We start from the raw sequence: 19,309 nt of genomic DNA, 5'->3' as shown, positions 1-19,309 counted from the left end.
AAAAAAAATTAATTAATTAATTAAAAAATCATCTCATGCCTATGGCAAAAACTCCTATTTCAGGATAAAAGTCATAGAAGCTCCACATGATCTGCTCCCGGTCAACTCTTTCCAATAACATGCCATATCACTTCCTGTGCGCCAGCCTCCCAGACACCTTGTGAATCATTCCTCTTACAGTTGAGGTACATACACTCCTACCACTTCCTAGAATGTGTTTCTCCCAGATATCAACATAGCCAAGCCCTTCATTTACCTCAAGTCTCTGCTCAAGTGCCACCTTTTCCCAGACTACCCAATTTCAAAATGCAACCCTCCATTACTCAATCTCCCTCTCTTTACTCACTGCTACATTTCCCAAAGCATTCAGTACATCCTAACTCATATCTGTATTCTGTTCTTTGTTTTCTAACTTCCCAAGACTGTCAGGATAGTGATATTGGTTTCCTCCACACAGGCATCCCAGGCACTCAAAAAAATATTGCCACATAGAGGTGGTGCCATGAATATTTGTTGAATGGATGGATGAGTCTCCTGTCACCCACATCAACCAGGTATCAGCACTGCTCCACAAGTACCTTTTCTCCAGGTACTGTAAAGGACTAAAATGAAGACAGTCACATCATCAGGCAAACTAGCTATACAAATTAATTAGTTGTCTCCAATGTTAACCCTGTAGGTGGATTTTATTCATTTGCCCTCCCATTTCCCCTTATAACTATACCAAAACTTCACCACCAGATATACATTTTCTACTCCAATTCATTCCATCCCCTGTAGCTATAGTGGAGTTCGTTGTCTGTTAGCACATTGCCATTCAGGGTGATCACCCCAAAAACTTAGGGGTCTAAAAATATTCAGTGAGAGAATAAAACTTTTTGCTGTGCAGAAATATTAATTCTAAAACATAGTTTCACAAAATATATTATCTGATATCATCAGCAAAATAAAAATCCACATTCAGGTATGGAGTGTACAGGGTTAATCCAGGGGAAAAAAGCATGGATTTCACTTTTTAGAGCATGAAAGTTTCAGATAGCATTATCGATATAATGAACAAGTTTGTTCCATGGGATAAAAGGTTTTTAAAAGAATTCATAAATATTAGATTACAAAGTGAGCTACATTATACAATAGTTACATTCCAACTCTCCCTTCAAGTGTACTGCTACAAAATATTTACAAAAATGCTATGTCAATTTAGTTTATTCCCTCTTTATGAATATATTTAGTTATAAGCAAAATCAGAAAGATCATTTAAATAAAATGTATTTTGAATCTTATGAGAATTTCCAATTAACTTTAATAGTTTATTATTGCTTTCTGAAGTAAACATTTCTAAGATAAATAAATTCTGCTTTAAAAGTAGAGGATAGCTGTTTATTGGTTTTCATGGATTACAAATGTCATCAACATTAGGATTTGAAAATATAAAATATTCAATTGAAATAACACTAGAAAAATAATCACATGCCTTATTTGCACTTCTGGATTACCATATTTTGTACACTGCTCACAAAACATCTAACAGATAAGCGGATGATGAGAAATTATTCATTTTAGAGAACAGGCGGGTGATTGTCAGAGCTGAGGATGGGCAAAGGAAGACGCTGGTCAAAACTACAAATTTCTAGTTAAAAGAGGAATCAGTTCTGGGGACTTAACACAGGATGGAGGGGCGGGGAGATGGAGGGGTGGAAACAGCAGGGGAAGAGTCCGAAGGATGATGGGCAGGCTACCAGAGCGGGGTGTGGTGGGGCAGGGGAGAAGACATCTAATGGAGGTTACTGGGGCTTTGGTGGTGGGCATGGTGAGCTAACATACAACTGTAGAGGTTGTATGTACAGTATTGTAAACATTACCTTAACAAATATAACTTTAAAAATATAAACAAATAAAAATAATAATGCTCTTTATTTACTTGAAGTTGCTTAGAGTGTACATCTTAAGTGTTCTCACCACAAAAAAAAAAAATGATTATGTGACATGATGAAGGAAGTAGTTAATGAAAGCAGTGATCATATTATAATTTATCTAAGTGTATCACATCAACACTTTGAACATCTTAATTTACACAGTCTTCTATGTCAATTATCTCAATAGAGCTAGGAATAGTTTTTTGTTGTTTTTTTTTAAAGATTTGTTTATTTATGTATACAAAAACTGGGGTATAGGCCAGAGGTTTGAGGGGTGAGAAGATTCTCCAGAGACAGAGGGGGGAACAGAACAAGCAGATTGACTGAAATACACTGCACTGCTGAAGGGAGCAGCAGGCGAGACAGGAGAGGTCTGCCGCACCATGTGGGTGTCTCCCTGGCCTGCCGGGGATCAAACTCCTGCTGCAGAGGCCACGGATTGCTTCATAATGCTGTGCTTAACCCCTCATGGCCCTAGGAACAGTTTTAAAAAATAAAAACTTTTTAAGCTGAAAACAGACCCTCAGTTTAAATTCACCTTCAGAGCTGTGTGACAGTTACTTAATACTTCCATGCTCTATGATGTAAGGAGCTAGAAGATACATGATCTCACTGTCTGGGGAGGAGAGGAGAGCATTACACAGGAGAGCAAGTGGGATACGGACCAAAGAGAGCAAGGTGAGGATGGTGCCTTCATGGACTGATGATGGAGAGGGAGCTGGAGACACTTGCAAACACAGAAATCAATGTTTAATGATTTTTTTTTGTTTTATCTTCCTTCCTCGCCACCATCTTATAAAACGGATCTTATACATCTATCTTAAGTTAATGGGTGTGCATGTATATGAGTCCATGAAGGCGGTATCTACAATGTTCATATTGAATTAATATGTTAGTAAAGAGATGCAAAAGCACATGGAAGAGAGCAAGACTGCAGAGACAGGAGTAATCATGTGACTGTAAGTCACAGGTATGTGCAGAAAAGTTGTAGGAAGCTTAGCATTCCATAGACTACTGGAAGAAATTTAAGTTTTTAGTTAAAATTTCAAGACCTGGCAATCAAATGAATCTGTGTACCTAAAAAATATTAAATTACATACAGAAACATTCATATCATGGCACAAGACCTCTTATCAGGTTCATCTGAGATATTTATTAAGGAAAGTAAAGGGCATGGAAAGAACTTCTGAGAAAAAGACATCTAGACTCCCTTATAATCAAGGAGCCACATATTTTGAAGACATATTTTGAACACAAGATACCATTTCATATCTATTGGCCCAGAAAATCTTTTAAAATTATGACAGTAGCAAGAGTTGGAAAGGATGAGGAACAATGACAAAGTACATTAACTACTTGTGGGAGTTTAAATTGGCTCAGCTCCTTAAGGTAACAATGCAGCAATATGTCATGAAGCTGACTATGTACACAGCCTGTAAGTCACAATTTCAATTGTATGTATAAGCCCTAGGAAAACATGTATCCACGGAGACATGAACAAGAATGTTCACTGCAAGTTATAAGTGCAAAAATAAGTTTTGAAATTATTGATTTGTCCACCAAAAGGAAAATGAACAGATGTTGCAAATCTGCAAAAAAGATATTTTATAAATCAAATTATGTGGATGAATAAGAGACAGACAGAGAAAGAGATAAATCGCAAACACAGCTAGTTGTGATCTCCCATATATCCTGTCCTTTATTCCATATCAAGGTAGTTTTTATAATCACTCCCTGTGATCACTTATGCCAAAACAAGATTAAGCCAATATAAATATAACAGAATGATAAACAATCTGATAAAACAGTCTATGTGTGTACAGTTCTCACATAGAAAAGATTTACCTAAAAATGTGTCATAGAAAATCAGGAAAGAACTGTTTAGCTACTATGAGCAGGTTAATATACTTTCTAGGTGAGATTACCATACCAAGATGTAAAATTATCATGATCTATCATCAACCAGAATTAACACAACTAAAAGTTTACTCCTCAAAATTTACAAAAGAAATTTGGATAAGTAAAGCTAATCTTCAGTCTACACACTTAATTTCCCAGTACCAATCATGCTTCACACAAAGCAAACTTTATTCTCAGATGAAATATAACTTAAGCTCTTGCAATTTTTATCTATCATATAAGAAGATTAGCTTTTTTTCATAACTAATGGCATTTTCATAACTAATGGCAGCCTGCTGGCACAGACTCAAAAGAAATGATTTTTGATATTTCAGAGATAAAGGACAGTTGGATAAAGACAAAGGCATTGGTAACTGCTGCGTGAGCTAGCACACTAAACCACACACTGTCCGTTTAAAACTAAAGGGACAGAATGCAATCATGTTTGGAACACCACAGACAAAAACATTGTAACATATTCCTTTTTAGTTTATAAAATCGATAATCAGATGTTGGCATACTGGAAGTTTGAAAAAACCAAGAAAAATAAAATAGCTAACCTTAGGACACTGTACAATCTGTGTGGACAGTCCTGGCATCTACTAGGCACTCAATGGACATATTAAATGCATCAAAAGAGGAAAAAAGAAGAGACAAACAGTAAAGAAAAAGGAAAAAAGAAGTAAAAGGAGAAAGGCTGAAGGAGAAATGAAGCAAAGGGGCAAAGGGAGGGAGAGAATCTGTCATTTTATTTCAGGACCATCTTCCTACTGAGGAGCATTCATTCATTCATGGATTCAGTTACATATGTGAGTATCTGCTCTAGGTACCTACCAAAGGAAAACAAACAAGTCTCTCAACAATGCCAGCCTAAGGCGACCTGTTCCTTTACTCTGGAGCTTTGATCAGGTGATTCTTGGCTAGAAATGACATTATGCCTTATCCTCCCACATAATACTTTCCGAGGCAATAATTATAAATATTATCCATCTCTGTAAAAAACAGTTAAAGTGAACAAAGTAAGATTAATGTATTCCATGCTTAATATTATAAACATTTGTATAAATCTATTTATACCCTCAGACACTATTATATTCAAACATTCTTTGACTATATACGTATGTATGTGTCTATCATTTTACACTAGTTTTACAGGAGCTGTTCACTCGCTGTATAATTTACAGCGAGTCATATCTTTTAGTTTAAGGGAAGAAAATCCATTTTATATCAATAATCTTAATTCTCCTTTGTTATAAATTATATTTAATTTTTAATATAGCCCTACATTTCACTGAAAACAGGAACTTTTTATGAAATTAATAAATCTAACATCTAACCCAGCAAACCTGCCAATCTTTTAAGTACTTACAATCAAGGTATAAATATTTAATACACCAAAAGAATGAAATCATAAACAAAAATATTAAATCTTTACTATTCTAAATATCATTAATCACCCAGTAGTAATGTACATTTATTGTAGTAATGTACATTTTTAAATGCCATATGTAAGTGGAAACTTCCAGAATAAAGACTTAGATCTACCATATATTTTAGAATTATGTGAGCCATTTGAAAATGAAAAAAATAGGAAAAGGTATACCTTTGAAGGAAGATTTTTTTTCCTTAACCTTATCACCCAATGTTTAAGCAAAACTCAAGTTTATAATAGCATTTTTCAAAGTGTTCCTTCATTTCACTTTTGAGGTTCTGAAAATGAGGTAATTTAAATTTAAAAACCTAAACTATATCATCTCATTTGAGATCAAAACTGACAAGTCTGAAAGTTGGATGAGTTCCTTTTCTACAGTAGATGACATAGTCTCTGTCAACTTGCTCTATTTCTTCCTGAAACACTCCACACATTAGTGTATAAATGAATAAAACATTTATAAAAAATATTTCCAAAATAGTCTTCAAGCAGGAAAAGCCACACTCTGGGTAAAACAGCTGAAAGGAAATAAACTCTTACATTATCACAGGCTGCTCTGCTTTATTCATAAACATTATTAAGGCCCTGAAAATGAAGAACAGTATTAAATCCCTGAAAATGAAGAACAGTTATTATCTGCACTGTGACAAAACCAGTGTTCCTCTCTGCAAACAGCACCACTAATTCTGAACAGCAACAGATACAGGGATAGTGGTTTGTTCCCTGTATCTTAGAAAATGTTGCGTGAATGACTGCCCTTAGGATATAGTGAAACCCTAGGTCTTAACCATGGGCCTTTCCAAAAACAGATTTTTGTTTGGCTGTTTTGTTTATTTTCATAAAATCTGAAACAAAGAAATTCCTTAAGGGAAAAATGAAAGGGAAGCACATCCCAGTAGGCTAATTCAGACCAGGTATCTCTGACTGCTGAATTCCAGAGCTGAAGGTAGGTTGTACACAGAATAACTTTCCCTCTTCCTGCACCAGCTGCCAGCACCTGTCCCTCTCCCCTAAGCAATTCCCAACCTCCAGGCCTTCATCTCCCAGTAGTGTGAGTCCACTAAAGCCACAAACCCAAACAGTCGTCCCCATAGGCCATATCCAAAGGGTTAGTTCAAATACATGCTCACATGGGATCCCATGAGCTCCATGAGAGCAGACACCATACTACCTCCACTCCAAAGTGTCTTATAACCCAAGTGTCACACAAAAGGGTGAATCCTGTTGAAGTAGAAAATATGAATGCAATCAAAGATCAAAATGGAGCAAATCTACTTACATCACTTGAGAAGTGAACTAATTTCCCCATTAAATTTCTCCCCAGCAGACTAAATTTCCCAATAAAATGTGTTGTTTTCTTTTTCCTCAAAAAAATAAAGACTTTGAATTGTTTTTGGATTATTTTGATGGTACAGAAACTAGACAGAGGACATTTTATTTATTGATAAAGTAGCCAGCTCCATTATCATATGCAAAAGTGATCTCTCAAATTGCTTTTAGCATATATATTTTAAACTTGCTTTTTTATGGAGACGAGACTAAAACTACTTATCCTATTCATTAAATTAAAAGTAGATATTCTTCTTGTAAGGGAATGTGTTCCAGTAAAGTTAGTCATTAGGCAAATTTCTTATAAATTTATATTGCTTTCTCATGATTCTTAAATGAAAATTGATATTACCAAAGAAGAAAATGGACAGCTTCTTTAACAAATCATATTTTGTTAAATGTGCTTTAACAAAAGGCTCTAGCTTTTGTTTTTTATAATTAATATTAAAATAAATAGCAAAACACAACCTACTGGATATAAAAGGCACAATTTATTAAATAAAAAAATAAAAATATATCTAAAATTATCTGACACTCTGGTGGGTAGAGAAAGCCCATGTGTTTCTACTACTTAGATTGCTGTCACCAAGTTTTCAGCAATATTTCCCAAACTCTTCAGCAACCTAACCCCATTTTGAAAGCCTAAAATTTCCAGGATTTCTATTTTAGCTTTTGAACTAGATTTGCTCTATCTTGGTCAATTTAGCCAAGAAGATGTAAAAAGCATTACACTATTCTTGAAGACAGAAGAAAATGTTCAACAAACATTCATTGAGTGCCTATGTGTTATTAGTAACTGCTGGCACTGTCTTTCCCTTATACAGTTAACATTGCTACTCAAAGATAAGTAGATTTGATTTGTCATCATCTTCTGCCACATATCCTCACTTGGGAGGGATTAGGTTTTGACAATAAGAGAAGAAATCATAATGGAGCTTCCCTGTTTAAAAATATTAGTGACACTCTCAAACTCCAGCCAATGTTTTCAGTCTTCTTCAAGGTGAATCCAGCTCAAGTTTTCAAACACATGATCCACAATCCCCACCCACATACCTACTCTGGTCAAATCTATCCACTGCTTCTTGATCTCTAAAATGTGTTTCCCCTATTGTACAAGCTATCACTTCCATGAGAAAAATATCATAACATCATTTTCTGTGGGTGGTAAAAGTCCTTCAGTTCAGCCAGTTCAAATTACCAGAGCTTGCCTAAAAGACATATGGATATGTTCTCCTCCATCACATGAATAAATCCCATAACAGAAATAACGTTATTTTCTAAGACATCTTTAAAATCACTGAATCAATAACATCTTAAAATCTGACATTCCATGGCTTCTACAAAAACAACATCAATTCATCATGAACTACATTTTAACTCAAATTTTATCCTGACTTATTGCATTTATTTTACTTAAGTATAGTTTTAAAAATTAATCAGCTTTGTGATTTAGTTATGTATGTAAACAAAGCACAGTTTAAATAGAACGACATTATTACACTCATTAAAAAATGAAGTTATATTTTTGTATTGAACAAAAGCAATAAATTTGTTTGAATAGCGGTATAATCTAGATATTTTCATTCATTTCATATACAGAATACTAATACTTCATAGAAGGAAAAATAAATTAAGCTATTTTATTGTAGTCATAAGGAATTTTATAGAGGAGATGACGAAAATAAAGAAAAAGATCATCTATTCTCCAATATGCTTTATAATTTTATAGCCCATTAATTTTATTTCTGAACATAGTGTTTGGATTAAGGTTGAGTTCTGATCGTAGCTGACCCTTAAAAATATCCAATTAATGTTTCCTATTTTACTATTTATCAGACTTGTCTGAACTTTGATGTATCATACTGGCGTTCCTATAAAACCACATGAGGTTGCAGGGGTGGGGAGGAATTAGGCAAGTATTTCTTCAAATCAGAACTTTTAGTGGTGAACTTCTTATAGAATACACACATACCGATTTAGAGTGATACACACCTGAAACGTATATATAAGGGTATGATGCAATGTTCCTTCGATACAAATAAACAAACACACTTCAAAAATATACATTTATAACTACCCAGTTAAAAGCCATGAGATTTTATGTAGGGCAATAGTTTAATTAAATCTATTAATTGTATCTGTTCACACTGAAGTACAACCATGGAGGAGAATACTGAAAGATCAGAAAGACCCCAGAAAGGTCTATATCCCCAAGGATCATTTCATTAATATAACAGTATACCCAGTACATATATTTATATGCCCGAGGGTGACCTCAGACCCAAGTTTGGAAGGTCAGACAAAACCAAAACCTCATTTTATACCAGAATAATATGCAAAGCTAAAGAAGTAAACCCAGCCGGGTTTAGAGAATAATGATAATAGGCCAATCACATAACAAGGCTTGATTTCAGAACACACGGTACATTTACCTTGAAAAGCTGCTGCATTTCGAGATATTAGAGACTTCAATGGAGAGCTGGCTGTTTGCAGCACCTGCTGCATATCCTGGCGAGCTGCAATCTGGTATCTCTCCTCCATTTTCCTGGTGCAACATGTAGGCTTTTTGGATATGCAAACCTGAAGATCAGGCCCTGGAACACATATAATATTTTTTCAGAATAATGACCTGTTCATTGAGAAGATATTATGTGTTGCAGCTCAAGTATCAGCAATGCACATAAGGGGTTCTGTCCTCTGGGAGGAATTAATTTACTGGGGGGAACTTAGTTCCTACAGGGAACTACAGGAAGATGTATCTAAGTCCATTAAGCCAAGATATCCTCAACCATGAACTCTTCGCTCACATCTTTTTAACTTTTCAATCAAATATTAAGCACGTCCACTCAACTACATAATTACCAATAACTAACAAATAGATTACATAATAGAAATACAATTAAATATTAGGTATGTACAGAGCTAAATTTTCTTTTTGCTTATTTTATCAATTCAGCAAAAATTATTTAAAATAAATATGTTATGAAGCTATATATAAGCTAAAACAATTTCTTCTCTAGAGGAAGCAAAATGGAATTCAGTCATCAGATAAAGGCAAAATAACTTGACCTGATTTTTCAGCTTATTACATTTGTGCTTCTTGTGGAATAAGTGATTAACAGAATAATGATATGATGGGGATTAAGACCCCCATGGGCCCAAACCCAACAACCAAAATTTTACACATCATCTTGCTTGCTAGAGACAATTCTTACCAACAAAAGCACTTTCTGGTTTTAAAACTTATTCAGAAAACCACTGGGAAGATGCAAACCATGAAATGTGATATATATATATATATATATATATATATATATATATATATATATATATCAGTGTACACTTCACATTAAAATATTGCTAATATGATTCACAATTCTCTTCCTGTTTGGCAAGCTCCTTTATACCTCATGGGCATGCTAGAGAAACAAAGGGAAAGGCATGGGGCATGGAAGCGTCTGAGAAGATGCCTTGATGAGCCATCATGGGGTTAGCGCCGCAGGGCATCCCAAGGCTCCTGATTTTTGTTTTTTGGGTTTTTTTTTTTTTTTTTTTTGGTAATTTCAGAACAATTGTACATGCAGGACTTAATATAATGAGTTATTCCATATTTAAGTAGAAATAACAGTTGTGGCCCCTGATCTTCAGGGTGTTCCACTGTTCCCACATGAGCTCTCCTTTGACCAATTTTAGATCAGAATATATAAAATATGCATGTGTGTACATGCGCACACACACAGAGAACAGCCACCTCTAAACTCCTCCTACTTTCCACACAGGCCTCAGATTCCAAAAAGCTGTTCCTGGATAACAGCAAAATATTTGTAGTCAGAGTTTCCTGCCAACCCAAGACACCAAAATTTCTAATAATTCTGGCTATAGCTTAAGTTAGACAGACAACAACAGTGCTTGAGATTTTCATAAAGGCAAAGAAGCATAAAATATTTATATGTATTGCAGCAGGTAACTTTTTGGCAATTGTTTGCCTAAACTTATACAAAAGCAAATTCCACTTCAAACAGTAATCTGAATGAAAGAAAACAAAGCTATCTTCTCAGCTTTATTCCTAAATGGAAGAATTGAGGAATTAGTATTTAGAGAAGAACAAGAAATAGAGATTGGGGCAAAGCACAAATGAGCAAGTATTAAAGTTTATAAGTAAACATATTTAGTATGGGAAAGACTGCTAAGGAATAAAAATGATAGTAACAATAATAAAAATGGATCACTGCAAAATCCAGAATTCAAATAGACACCTAACACTGTTTTGTTAGATCACTTTTCTAAGCATGGCCTAACAAAAGGCCCCAAATTGTGATCATACCTTCCTTTTGTCCCACTCTGCTCACTGCAGGGGAACTTGCCTCATAGTACTCTTCACACACTGGTTTTATTTCAGTTCCTCACATTCACTAAGTTTCCACTGGCCACAGAATCATTCTCCACACCCTTCTCTCTGTCTGGGACACTCCTGTCTTCCATGTGCTTAGCCACTGTCAACTCAACTGTCACCTAATTCATTCAACCTATTCCCCTTTAAATCTTAACTCAGTCTTCCGACCAAATTTGTCCTTAACCTCCTAGACAACTTCATCCCTATGATGTCCTCTCCGACTATTTCAACCATGTATTGCACTTTTCAAAACAGCAGTGTTATATTCCTTAATGTGATTACCAATTACCAATCATTGTCACATGGCAGCTGTGCAGCACAGGGCATAACAAATAATAAACACTCCATTTTCACTCAGTAAACCAAGAGCTGAGGTCACACGTATTATCTCCGTTAATCCTTACATTAACCCTATAGATAGGTATCCTTCCTGGACCACACTTTAAATATCAGGAAACGGAGACATTGAAGAGGCTTTGTAAGTGCCCAGTGTCCCATACTATATTACAAAACGGGGAGCTGGTCTTTGGAAACAGGCAAAGTGAATCCCAAGCTTCTTGCCTCACAAACACTCTACTGACAAGAAACAACGGTTTTAAATCTATAGATTTGCCTACAGATATAACTGGCCACTTAGCTTTCAGTTTGGAAAGAAGTCATCTGCTTGGGAAGAAAATAAATTTTAAGTTAGGAGCCATCCAAGGAGTTTTCCTTGAAAATAAAATCAGTAAAATAAAAGCTATAGAGCAGCTATTTGCCTTTTTGCCCAATTTTAAACAGTCGAAAGAACATTTAGAAAGATGGCACAAATTACCTCGACTGTTGTCCTAAACATAGTGTGGGAGTGACAGCAACTCTGAATAAGCATGGGAGCAATTTAGACCACTTAGAGCAAATATGTTCCTCGGGTTGATGAGGATCTGCATTGATTAATCCAGACTTTAATTTAGAATCGTAGAAGTTGGTAATGACGACATAGAGCGAAACTCTAAATCAAGACTATAATTCAAATATCTGGTTTATGTCTAATTGGCTGAACATCTTCATCAGTGTCAACTACAAAATATACTCAAGTTACTTAGAGTCTTGGGGTGTCAGTGGGGGAGGAAAAGAGTTGGTCGTTAAGAAACTAGTTCCCTTGCTTCCTGTATTTATCCAAAAGGCAGACAAGATGAACTTGTCTTCCTCAGGGAAAGGAACATATCTTACATTTTGCTCACTGCCTGAGCACCAAGGACACAGTAACAGGCTTGATGATAAAAAGCCCAGTCGGCAGTTGTTGCATTGTAAACAGAAGAGGCATCATAACAAAGTAAAGCCAGATGAACCTAAATAGATATGACATGGTAACAAGACATTTTGCAAATATTTCAAAGCCTGGCTTCAAAGAATACAGCATCACGGAGCTACTATGAAAGAGAAAGAGTATTCAATCCAGACTCAGGGGCAGCAGCGGTGTGTCTGAATGGTAAAATCAAACTCCACAAGAAGGAAAGCACTGAAAACAAACAAAATTAAAAATGAAACAGCAGGCTCTTTGCCCAAGCAGCCTTCCCACAGAATTGTGATGGCTTTTTTGATTTCTCTCCTGGAGCAGCAGTACTGGTTCCATCTTCCTTTCTGTTCTCAACCTAAGAAACTGCTACAGCCCTCGACCTGCTTGTTCATGCTTTTTTAATATGTTAAAATAGGAACACAGGGATGCATTCTAGAAGCTTGGTGGTGACATAGTTTTCACGACCTCCTAATCCCCTCCAGAACCAGAGAGAAAAAGTAAAAAATAAATCAAAAAAAGTACAACAAAGCTCTGTGACAAGGTTCAAAATCTAAATGGGGTGGGGAAAAACCAGCTGGAGTGGCAGGTCATCAGAGTATCAGAGTATGGGCAGGAGGTAAAAGAATGGAACTCTGAAGGATGTGAGGACAGCAGAACCCCAAAATAGCCAACAGGAGTTCACACACAGCAGACCAACTTGAGAGCAGCAGCTCAAACCAGAAGGGTTCTGCCTGCACCACTACTGGGTGTGTGCAAAGAATAAAAGGTAGAACAGAATGAACGTGCAGGGAAACATTCAGATCCCATCAACTCCCAATACAGATCCAGCAGGCTGCTTCCCAGGGCAGACACCCCATCCAGAAGAGAACTTCTAGAAGGGGAGTCAAAATTCAACAGGAAAGGGCTCCAAGAGACATAGAAAGAGAAAGTTAAGACCTAAGTGGAAAGGGAAATAAGCCCAGGAAATTAAAAAAAAAAAAAAGGCAGCTATATTTTTAAACACTACACAGAAACAACAGAAGAGGAAGTTCTGGACAGTTAGAAAAGCTATTCCGTAGTCCTTCTCAATCTACATGTTGAGGGGGAAAAAACTAACTTCATATAAATGGAACAAAGAAAATATTGAGGTCAAATCACATGCAGAGTTATTGTAATAAAAAAGAGGAAAAGGAGGCAGAATAACATCTTCACAAAGACGGCATGTCAGAAACACAAGGCCCCTGGAGGGAAAACAGATCAAAACTTTAACGGTACTATTTCAAAGCAAGCTAAAAACAATGATATAGAACATGAGAGAACACAAATCAGAATCAGGAAAATTCAGACAAGAGTTGACTATAGTCAGGAAAGAATTAAAGATGAAAGAAAAAGATACTGCAGTGAAGAACAAACTCCAAGGAACACAGGAGCCAACCACACAAAAGTGAAGCTCTGAGAGAAAGGGAAGATGGAAAACTGAAAAATTGGAAAGAATAAAAGTAATAAACCTTTTTTTAAAAATGTAAAGAGGAGAAAGACAGTGATAGCAGATACTGTCAATAACATAATACCTTGAAGGAGAAAACAGTCAAATTCCAAAAGCTACACGTTATGTTATACCAAAATGGTGTGGCTGTAACAGGAGATGAAACAAGTAAGTAATAAACATTCAAATTCTACCCCATATCCTTGAAAATGAGGATTCTTTGGTATGCAAGAGAAGAGACATAGGTGTGAAGATGTTAGTAAAACTCTTTAAACTGGAAGTATCGCTGAAACCACAAAGAATTTTTTCTTTATAAAAAAATATGGATTCTGGCTCACTGAAAAAGAAAAAAAAACACAGAAAACAATGCCTAAGCAAGTGGCAAATGCCATCCCTCCTGCCCAGATGATCAAATTAGTGCTTCTGGAAGAAATGCCTCATTCCAGGGCTAGGGCAAGTGAAGTAGAGGAGGCAGGCTAATGAAAACATCTTGTCCACCTGATGGCAAAGAAGCTATCAAATAATTAAGCAGTCACAACAAAAGGATTCAGGAACTTTATTAGCCTGCTAGGGCTGTGTGATACTATGATTTTCAATAACAAATATTTGTTTCACCTTCATCCCCTTTGTTGGCACTGAGCTCCTAAAATTCTTGCAATTTGCTAAGTGCTAAATATAAAGATGTCTTTTGCTATGTTAATGAAATGACTTTGAGAATACCCTTAAATTGCCTAAGAATGGGGGTCAGTTGCCAGAGGAACCAACTTTGTCACACACACACACACACACACACACACACACACACACACACACTTCCTTCCCCACTGGTGAAAGAAATAGAAGCTAGAGATTAAATCAATCATCAGGGGACTCCCTGGTGGCCCAAGGGGTTAAGCACCACATTATGAAGCAATCCACAGCCTCTGCAGCACCAGTTCCATTCCCTGCCAGCCAGGGAGCAACCCACCTGGCCCAGCAGACCTCTCCTGACTCGCCCACTACTCCCTTCAGCAGTGTATTTCAGTCAGTCTGCCTATTCTGTTCCCCACTCTGTCTCTGGTGAATCCTCTCCCCCCCCAATATCTCTGGCCTGTACCCCAGCTCTTGTATGCATAAATAAATAAATCTTTTTTAAAAAATAAAAATAAATCAATATCAATGGCCAATGAATTAATCATTATGCCTATATACTGAAATCTCCATAAAAACCCCAAGTGCAGGGGCCTCCCTGGTGGCTAGGAGTTAAGATTCAGCACTATCACCACTACAGCCTGAGTTCGATCCCTGGCCATGGAGCTAACCCACATACGGCACAGCAGACCTGGAAACTCCAGGGGGTGAACAAAAGAAAGATTCTGCAAGTGTTACAGGGCAGGGAGAGAGACACCCAGGACCCCGCAAACCTGCCTGCTCTAAATAGGTTCTGCCATCCGCCCCATCAACACAAAACGTATGAGACTTTAATGAAAAGGAACTTTAATACAATTAGGAAACAATACAGGAAAGCAAAGAATCTAGTTTCTAAATCAAGCACTGAAAGTTACCTGTCCCCTCATGGGTAAAAGTCCACCCAAGTGGGATTGGCCCAGAGTAAGGCCCCAAAGCCTGCCACAAGTCTAAAGCATCTTCCAGTGGGGACCCACAGAAAAGGATCAGAAATCGCCAGACAAGTCTGGGAGGAAAAGAGCAAAATCAAAATCAAGATAAAGACCACTATTGTCACCTCCCCACGGGTCTCTCACCCACATCTGTGTCACCCAGTCCACGACCAAAAGGCAAGTGCAGTTTCTTCATGTGTCTCTTGGTCCCATGTACCTCCTCCAGGTCTCCTGGCTCTCCATCCTGCTTCCCTCCTTCCTCAGTGGCTTCTCCAGTTTCTTCTCCCTGCTCAGCTACACCCTCCCTTGGGTGGGGCAGGAAACCTGGAACCTCCCCCTTTCCTGGGGACCACCCTGTTACAGAAGGGGGTCAATATTCAGAAGAAGGGAAATTAATAAGGTTAGTTTCTCATCTTCTGTGGTAGGTAACCATATGTCTAAAATGACTAAAATGCCAACCAAAAAACTCAATCTTTTCTGATTGAAGAATTAGAAGACAGAGATCAAGGTAATTTCAGCTTCCAGAAAATAAGGGGGAATACCAAGAAAAGGAAGGCCAGAGAGAGGGAACACCAATTTCTCTATACATGCTATGCCAAAACTCTTTTTTTCAATTTAATTTTATTTTATATATTTTTACATCATTTTTCATTTTTGCACAATGCATTTTCATCTTGTTTATAGTCCCCATACAATTCCCACCCCCATGTTTTGATCCTATTCCCTCCTCCCTCCTCCCCACCCAATTGGTTTATAGTTGCTTGCTGATTTTGATTTTTACTTTATTATAGTTATTCTTTTTCCTGGTCCCTTATTTAGGTTTTATAAATTCCTGTTATGAGTGAGACCATCGGTATTTTTCTTTTCCTTTCTGGCTTATTTCGCTGAGCATGATCCCTTCCAACTCCATCCATGTTGCTGCAAATGGCATGAGTTTTATCTTGTTGCTTGCTGTATAATATTCCATTGTCTATATGTACCACATCTTCTTGATCCAGTCATCAATTTTTGGGCACTTGGGTTGTTTCCACAGCTTACCTATTATAAATAGTGCTGCTATAAACATAGGGGTGCAGGTGCCCTTTTGAATTAATGTTTCTGTGTCCTTTTATTCCAAAACTCTTGATCCATACCTTAGTCTGCTAGAGCAGTCTGTAAGCATCCCAGCTAAGAAGAGTATTAGAGAACTTGAAATAGATCAAAAGAAAATATATAATCTAAAGGAAATATAAAAATAGACTGACATTACATACATACACAAATGCACAGTACCTCAAGGACCTGGGGGAGAATTTCAGAAACTCTAATATAGACATGATTAGAGTCCCAGAAAGCAAAAAAGAATAGAACTGACAAAACACTCCATAAAATAAGGACTGCAAATTTCCCAAATTTGGTAACACTCACAAATTAATGGAATTAAAAAGCTCACTGAGCCCCCAAGAAAATAAACACAAAGAATATCATGCCTAAGCATATCGCAGTCGAACGACTAAAAACTAAAGATTAAAAGCGGGGGAGGGGGCAAGAGGCCCAGTATGTGAAGAAAGGGGAGAAAGGTAGGAGAAGAGTTGGTTCCAATAACCCCTGTAGGTCACACAAGGAAGCAATTTTGTTACAGTGATGACAGACACCGGAGTAACTTCATTTGATTTGCACTTAAGCATTCATGCTAATTGCAATTTTGAGAATCAGTCCTTCTGTACTGCAAACAGGAGTTAGGACTAGGGTGAAAGCAGTTAAGAAGTGATTAATTTGGAGAGCTATATACTGAAGGTAGAAGCTGGCCCAGATAGCTTGCATGGGATTTGGAAGATGAGAAAGAGGCAGGAATCACATCACCAGTCGTGACAACCAAAACATCACTACATGTCCCCCTTGATCAGGATCTCCTCTGGATGAGAACCACTGCGCAAGACAAAGGCATGGCGCTGTGAACTGGAATAGGGGAGGAACCCCTCAAAAGAGCCTGAGAAGGAGCAATCAGTGAGGTAGAGGATAAATGGCAGGGCAAGGAGGGTGTAGAAGAGAGTGGTGTCCTGGGAGGGTCTGAAAGAGGAAGAGACCTCCTTCAGACCCCAGCTGTGCAGGAGAAGGTAGCCACATTCTAGAAGCCTGTCATCTTTTGGGTTATTTTCTCAACTCAACTAGACAGCAACTATCTGAGTAATCGCATAGCATTTGGGATCCTATTAATTATAAGAAATAATTATAAGGTCAGTTCAACTGACTGCTGTGCTCAAACCTGTCTGCCAGTTTTAAAGCATATTCCCTTCTAAATTCTGCCAGCTCTGACAGGGAGGGTTTCCTAAAAGATCAGACTACCCCCTGCATGCTGATGCCTTCCTGAATGTTTTCTGTTGTGTTCTGAACGGACTCTCTTTCATTTCTGGTTTTCTCTCCCAAGTCTGGAAGCTTCAACAGAGTAAGGGCCACTGGCCACATTTCCTAGAGTATTGCACAGAGCTAGCATCGTGCCCAGGACAAGCTGTCTTTCCTGCAGCACTGATCATCTTCCCGTTCTCCTTACCTACATGACATTTTGCAAGAAACCCCGGAAGGCGCTATGATAGGTTAAAATTAATTATATAGTTTTAATTATAGACCCAGGATGAACATATTGCTGAGAACATCAGAAACTTGCTCAATAATCCATCAGAAATAGGATTTGTTATATTTATATTTTTACAATGAGTCCTCATATAATAATGAATCACTGTCATTTCCAGATTCATCCTTTTTATTTAGGGAATACTGGCATTGCCCTATGAAAGCGTATACTGATATTATTCATGAAATTTGAAAACAAATCTGCAGAAGGAGTATTGTGTTTCACCTATTGGCAAGTTTCTATGGTTCTGGATTCAGAAAAAAAAAATTAACATTTGGCCATGTAAAAATGCAGACAAATAGTGCCAACAGAATATTCATAGGGAGAACAGTGATGCTATTGCTCAGATATACAAGCCACATCAGTGATCCTTCAGCTGATAATGTACTCAGAGTTGATTTCCAAGCATGGCTGATTAATGGTCACACAAAACACTTCAAAAAGCCTGCTTTTATAAAAATGAACAAGTATTTCTAATGTGAAAATACATACTTATGTCCATGAAGCAGAGAAAAAGTATGCTAAACAGAACATTTTCTCAAACTTGAAATCATAGATTAGGAGTTGTGAATCTGTGACCTGACAGCAGGCTCAGAGACAGAGGCCTAGGCATGTAATAACAGATGCACCTCAAGCAGCAACATCAGGACAGTCTTCAAGACTACTTGAGGGATTAAAAGAATGAAATGCAATCTCACCCCCTCGGTTTTAAAAAAGGCTCCAAATTGTCCTACTGCTTTTTCACCAACTCACCTAAAAGATGACCTCAAGAGCCAACAATTGGCATTATTTCTCTAAATAAAATGTGGTAGAGCTCCAAGCTGGGATAAAACAGATTCTCAGTGATTTAGCAAAAGTATTACCTTTAGATCAATTTGCATCCACTAATGTATGCAACTATGGACTAAAGACCAGTGAGGGTTGGGAAAGTGAGAAAATGCCCCACCATAAATAGAGCTCAATCATGACTCAGAAGCCATAGTTTCTGTGAGATTGGCCCACCTCATAATAACCCCTATTTCCTCTGAGAACTGCTCTCTGGAAGTCTCAACAAGAGACCCTGACAGCACATGTGGTCATGTGATTAGAATCTGTTGAATTGAAGTTGAATATGTGACTCAAACAGAACCAACCAGATTGTTTCATCTGAGAATTTAAAATTGGAACACAAAGTCTAGCCTGTTCTCCATCAGAGCTATTTTATATATATATAATTTAGGAGTGAAATATCCATGCTATTTCACCATGGAGACAAAAAGCAAAGTGTGTTAGAGTAGAAAAAGGGGAAAACCTTCAGAGCTCTCTGATTAGTCGGAACTATGTAATTACAGAAAAGGACTGATGCTTTTTCGGAGACCCAATTACTTCCCATACTACAGGGTTCCGTGAG

The 19,309-nt window shown here is 37.3% G+C and overlaps 1 protein-coding gene across 1 annotated transcript in view; it reads right to left on the bottom strand.

Annotated features, from left to right (window-relative positions):
* Positions 1 to 19,309, bottom strand: part of GPC5 (glypican 5) — a gene marked incomplete at both ends in the record, with an annotated part of 1,071,098 nt that overhangs the window by 1,016,301 nt on the left and 35,488 nt on the right. Inside the window, one exon of the mRNA XM_084235596.1 lies at positions 9,009 to 9,170. Coding sequence (XP_084091722.1) covers positions 9,009 to 9,170 — 162 coding nt within the window. The remainder of the gene's footprint in view (positions 1 to 9,008; positions 9,171 to 19,309) is intronic.

The sequence above is a fragment of the Talpa europaea genome, assembly GCF_964194135.1.
Source record: "Talpa europaea genome assembly, chromosome: 6".
NCBI lineage: Eukaryota > Metazoa > Chordata > Mammalia > Eulipotyphla > Talpidae > Talpa > Talpa europaea.
Note: the sequence above shows the minus strand (reverse complement) of the source record. Positions and strands in the feature narration are given on the sequence as shown.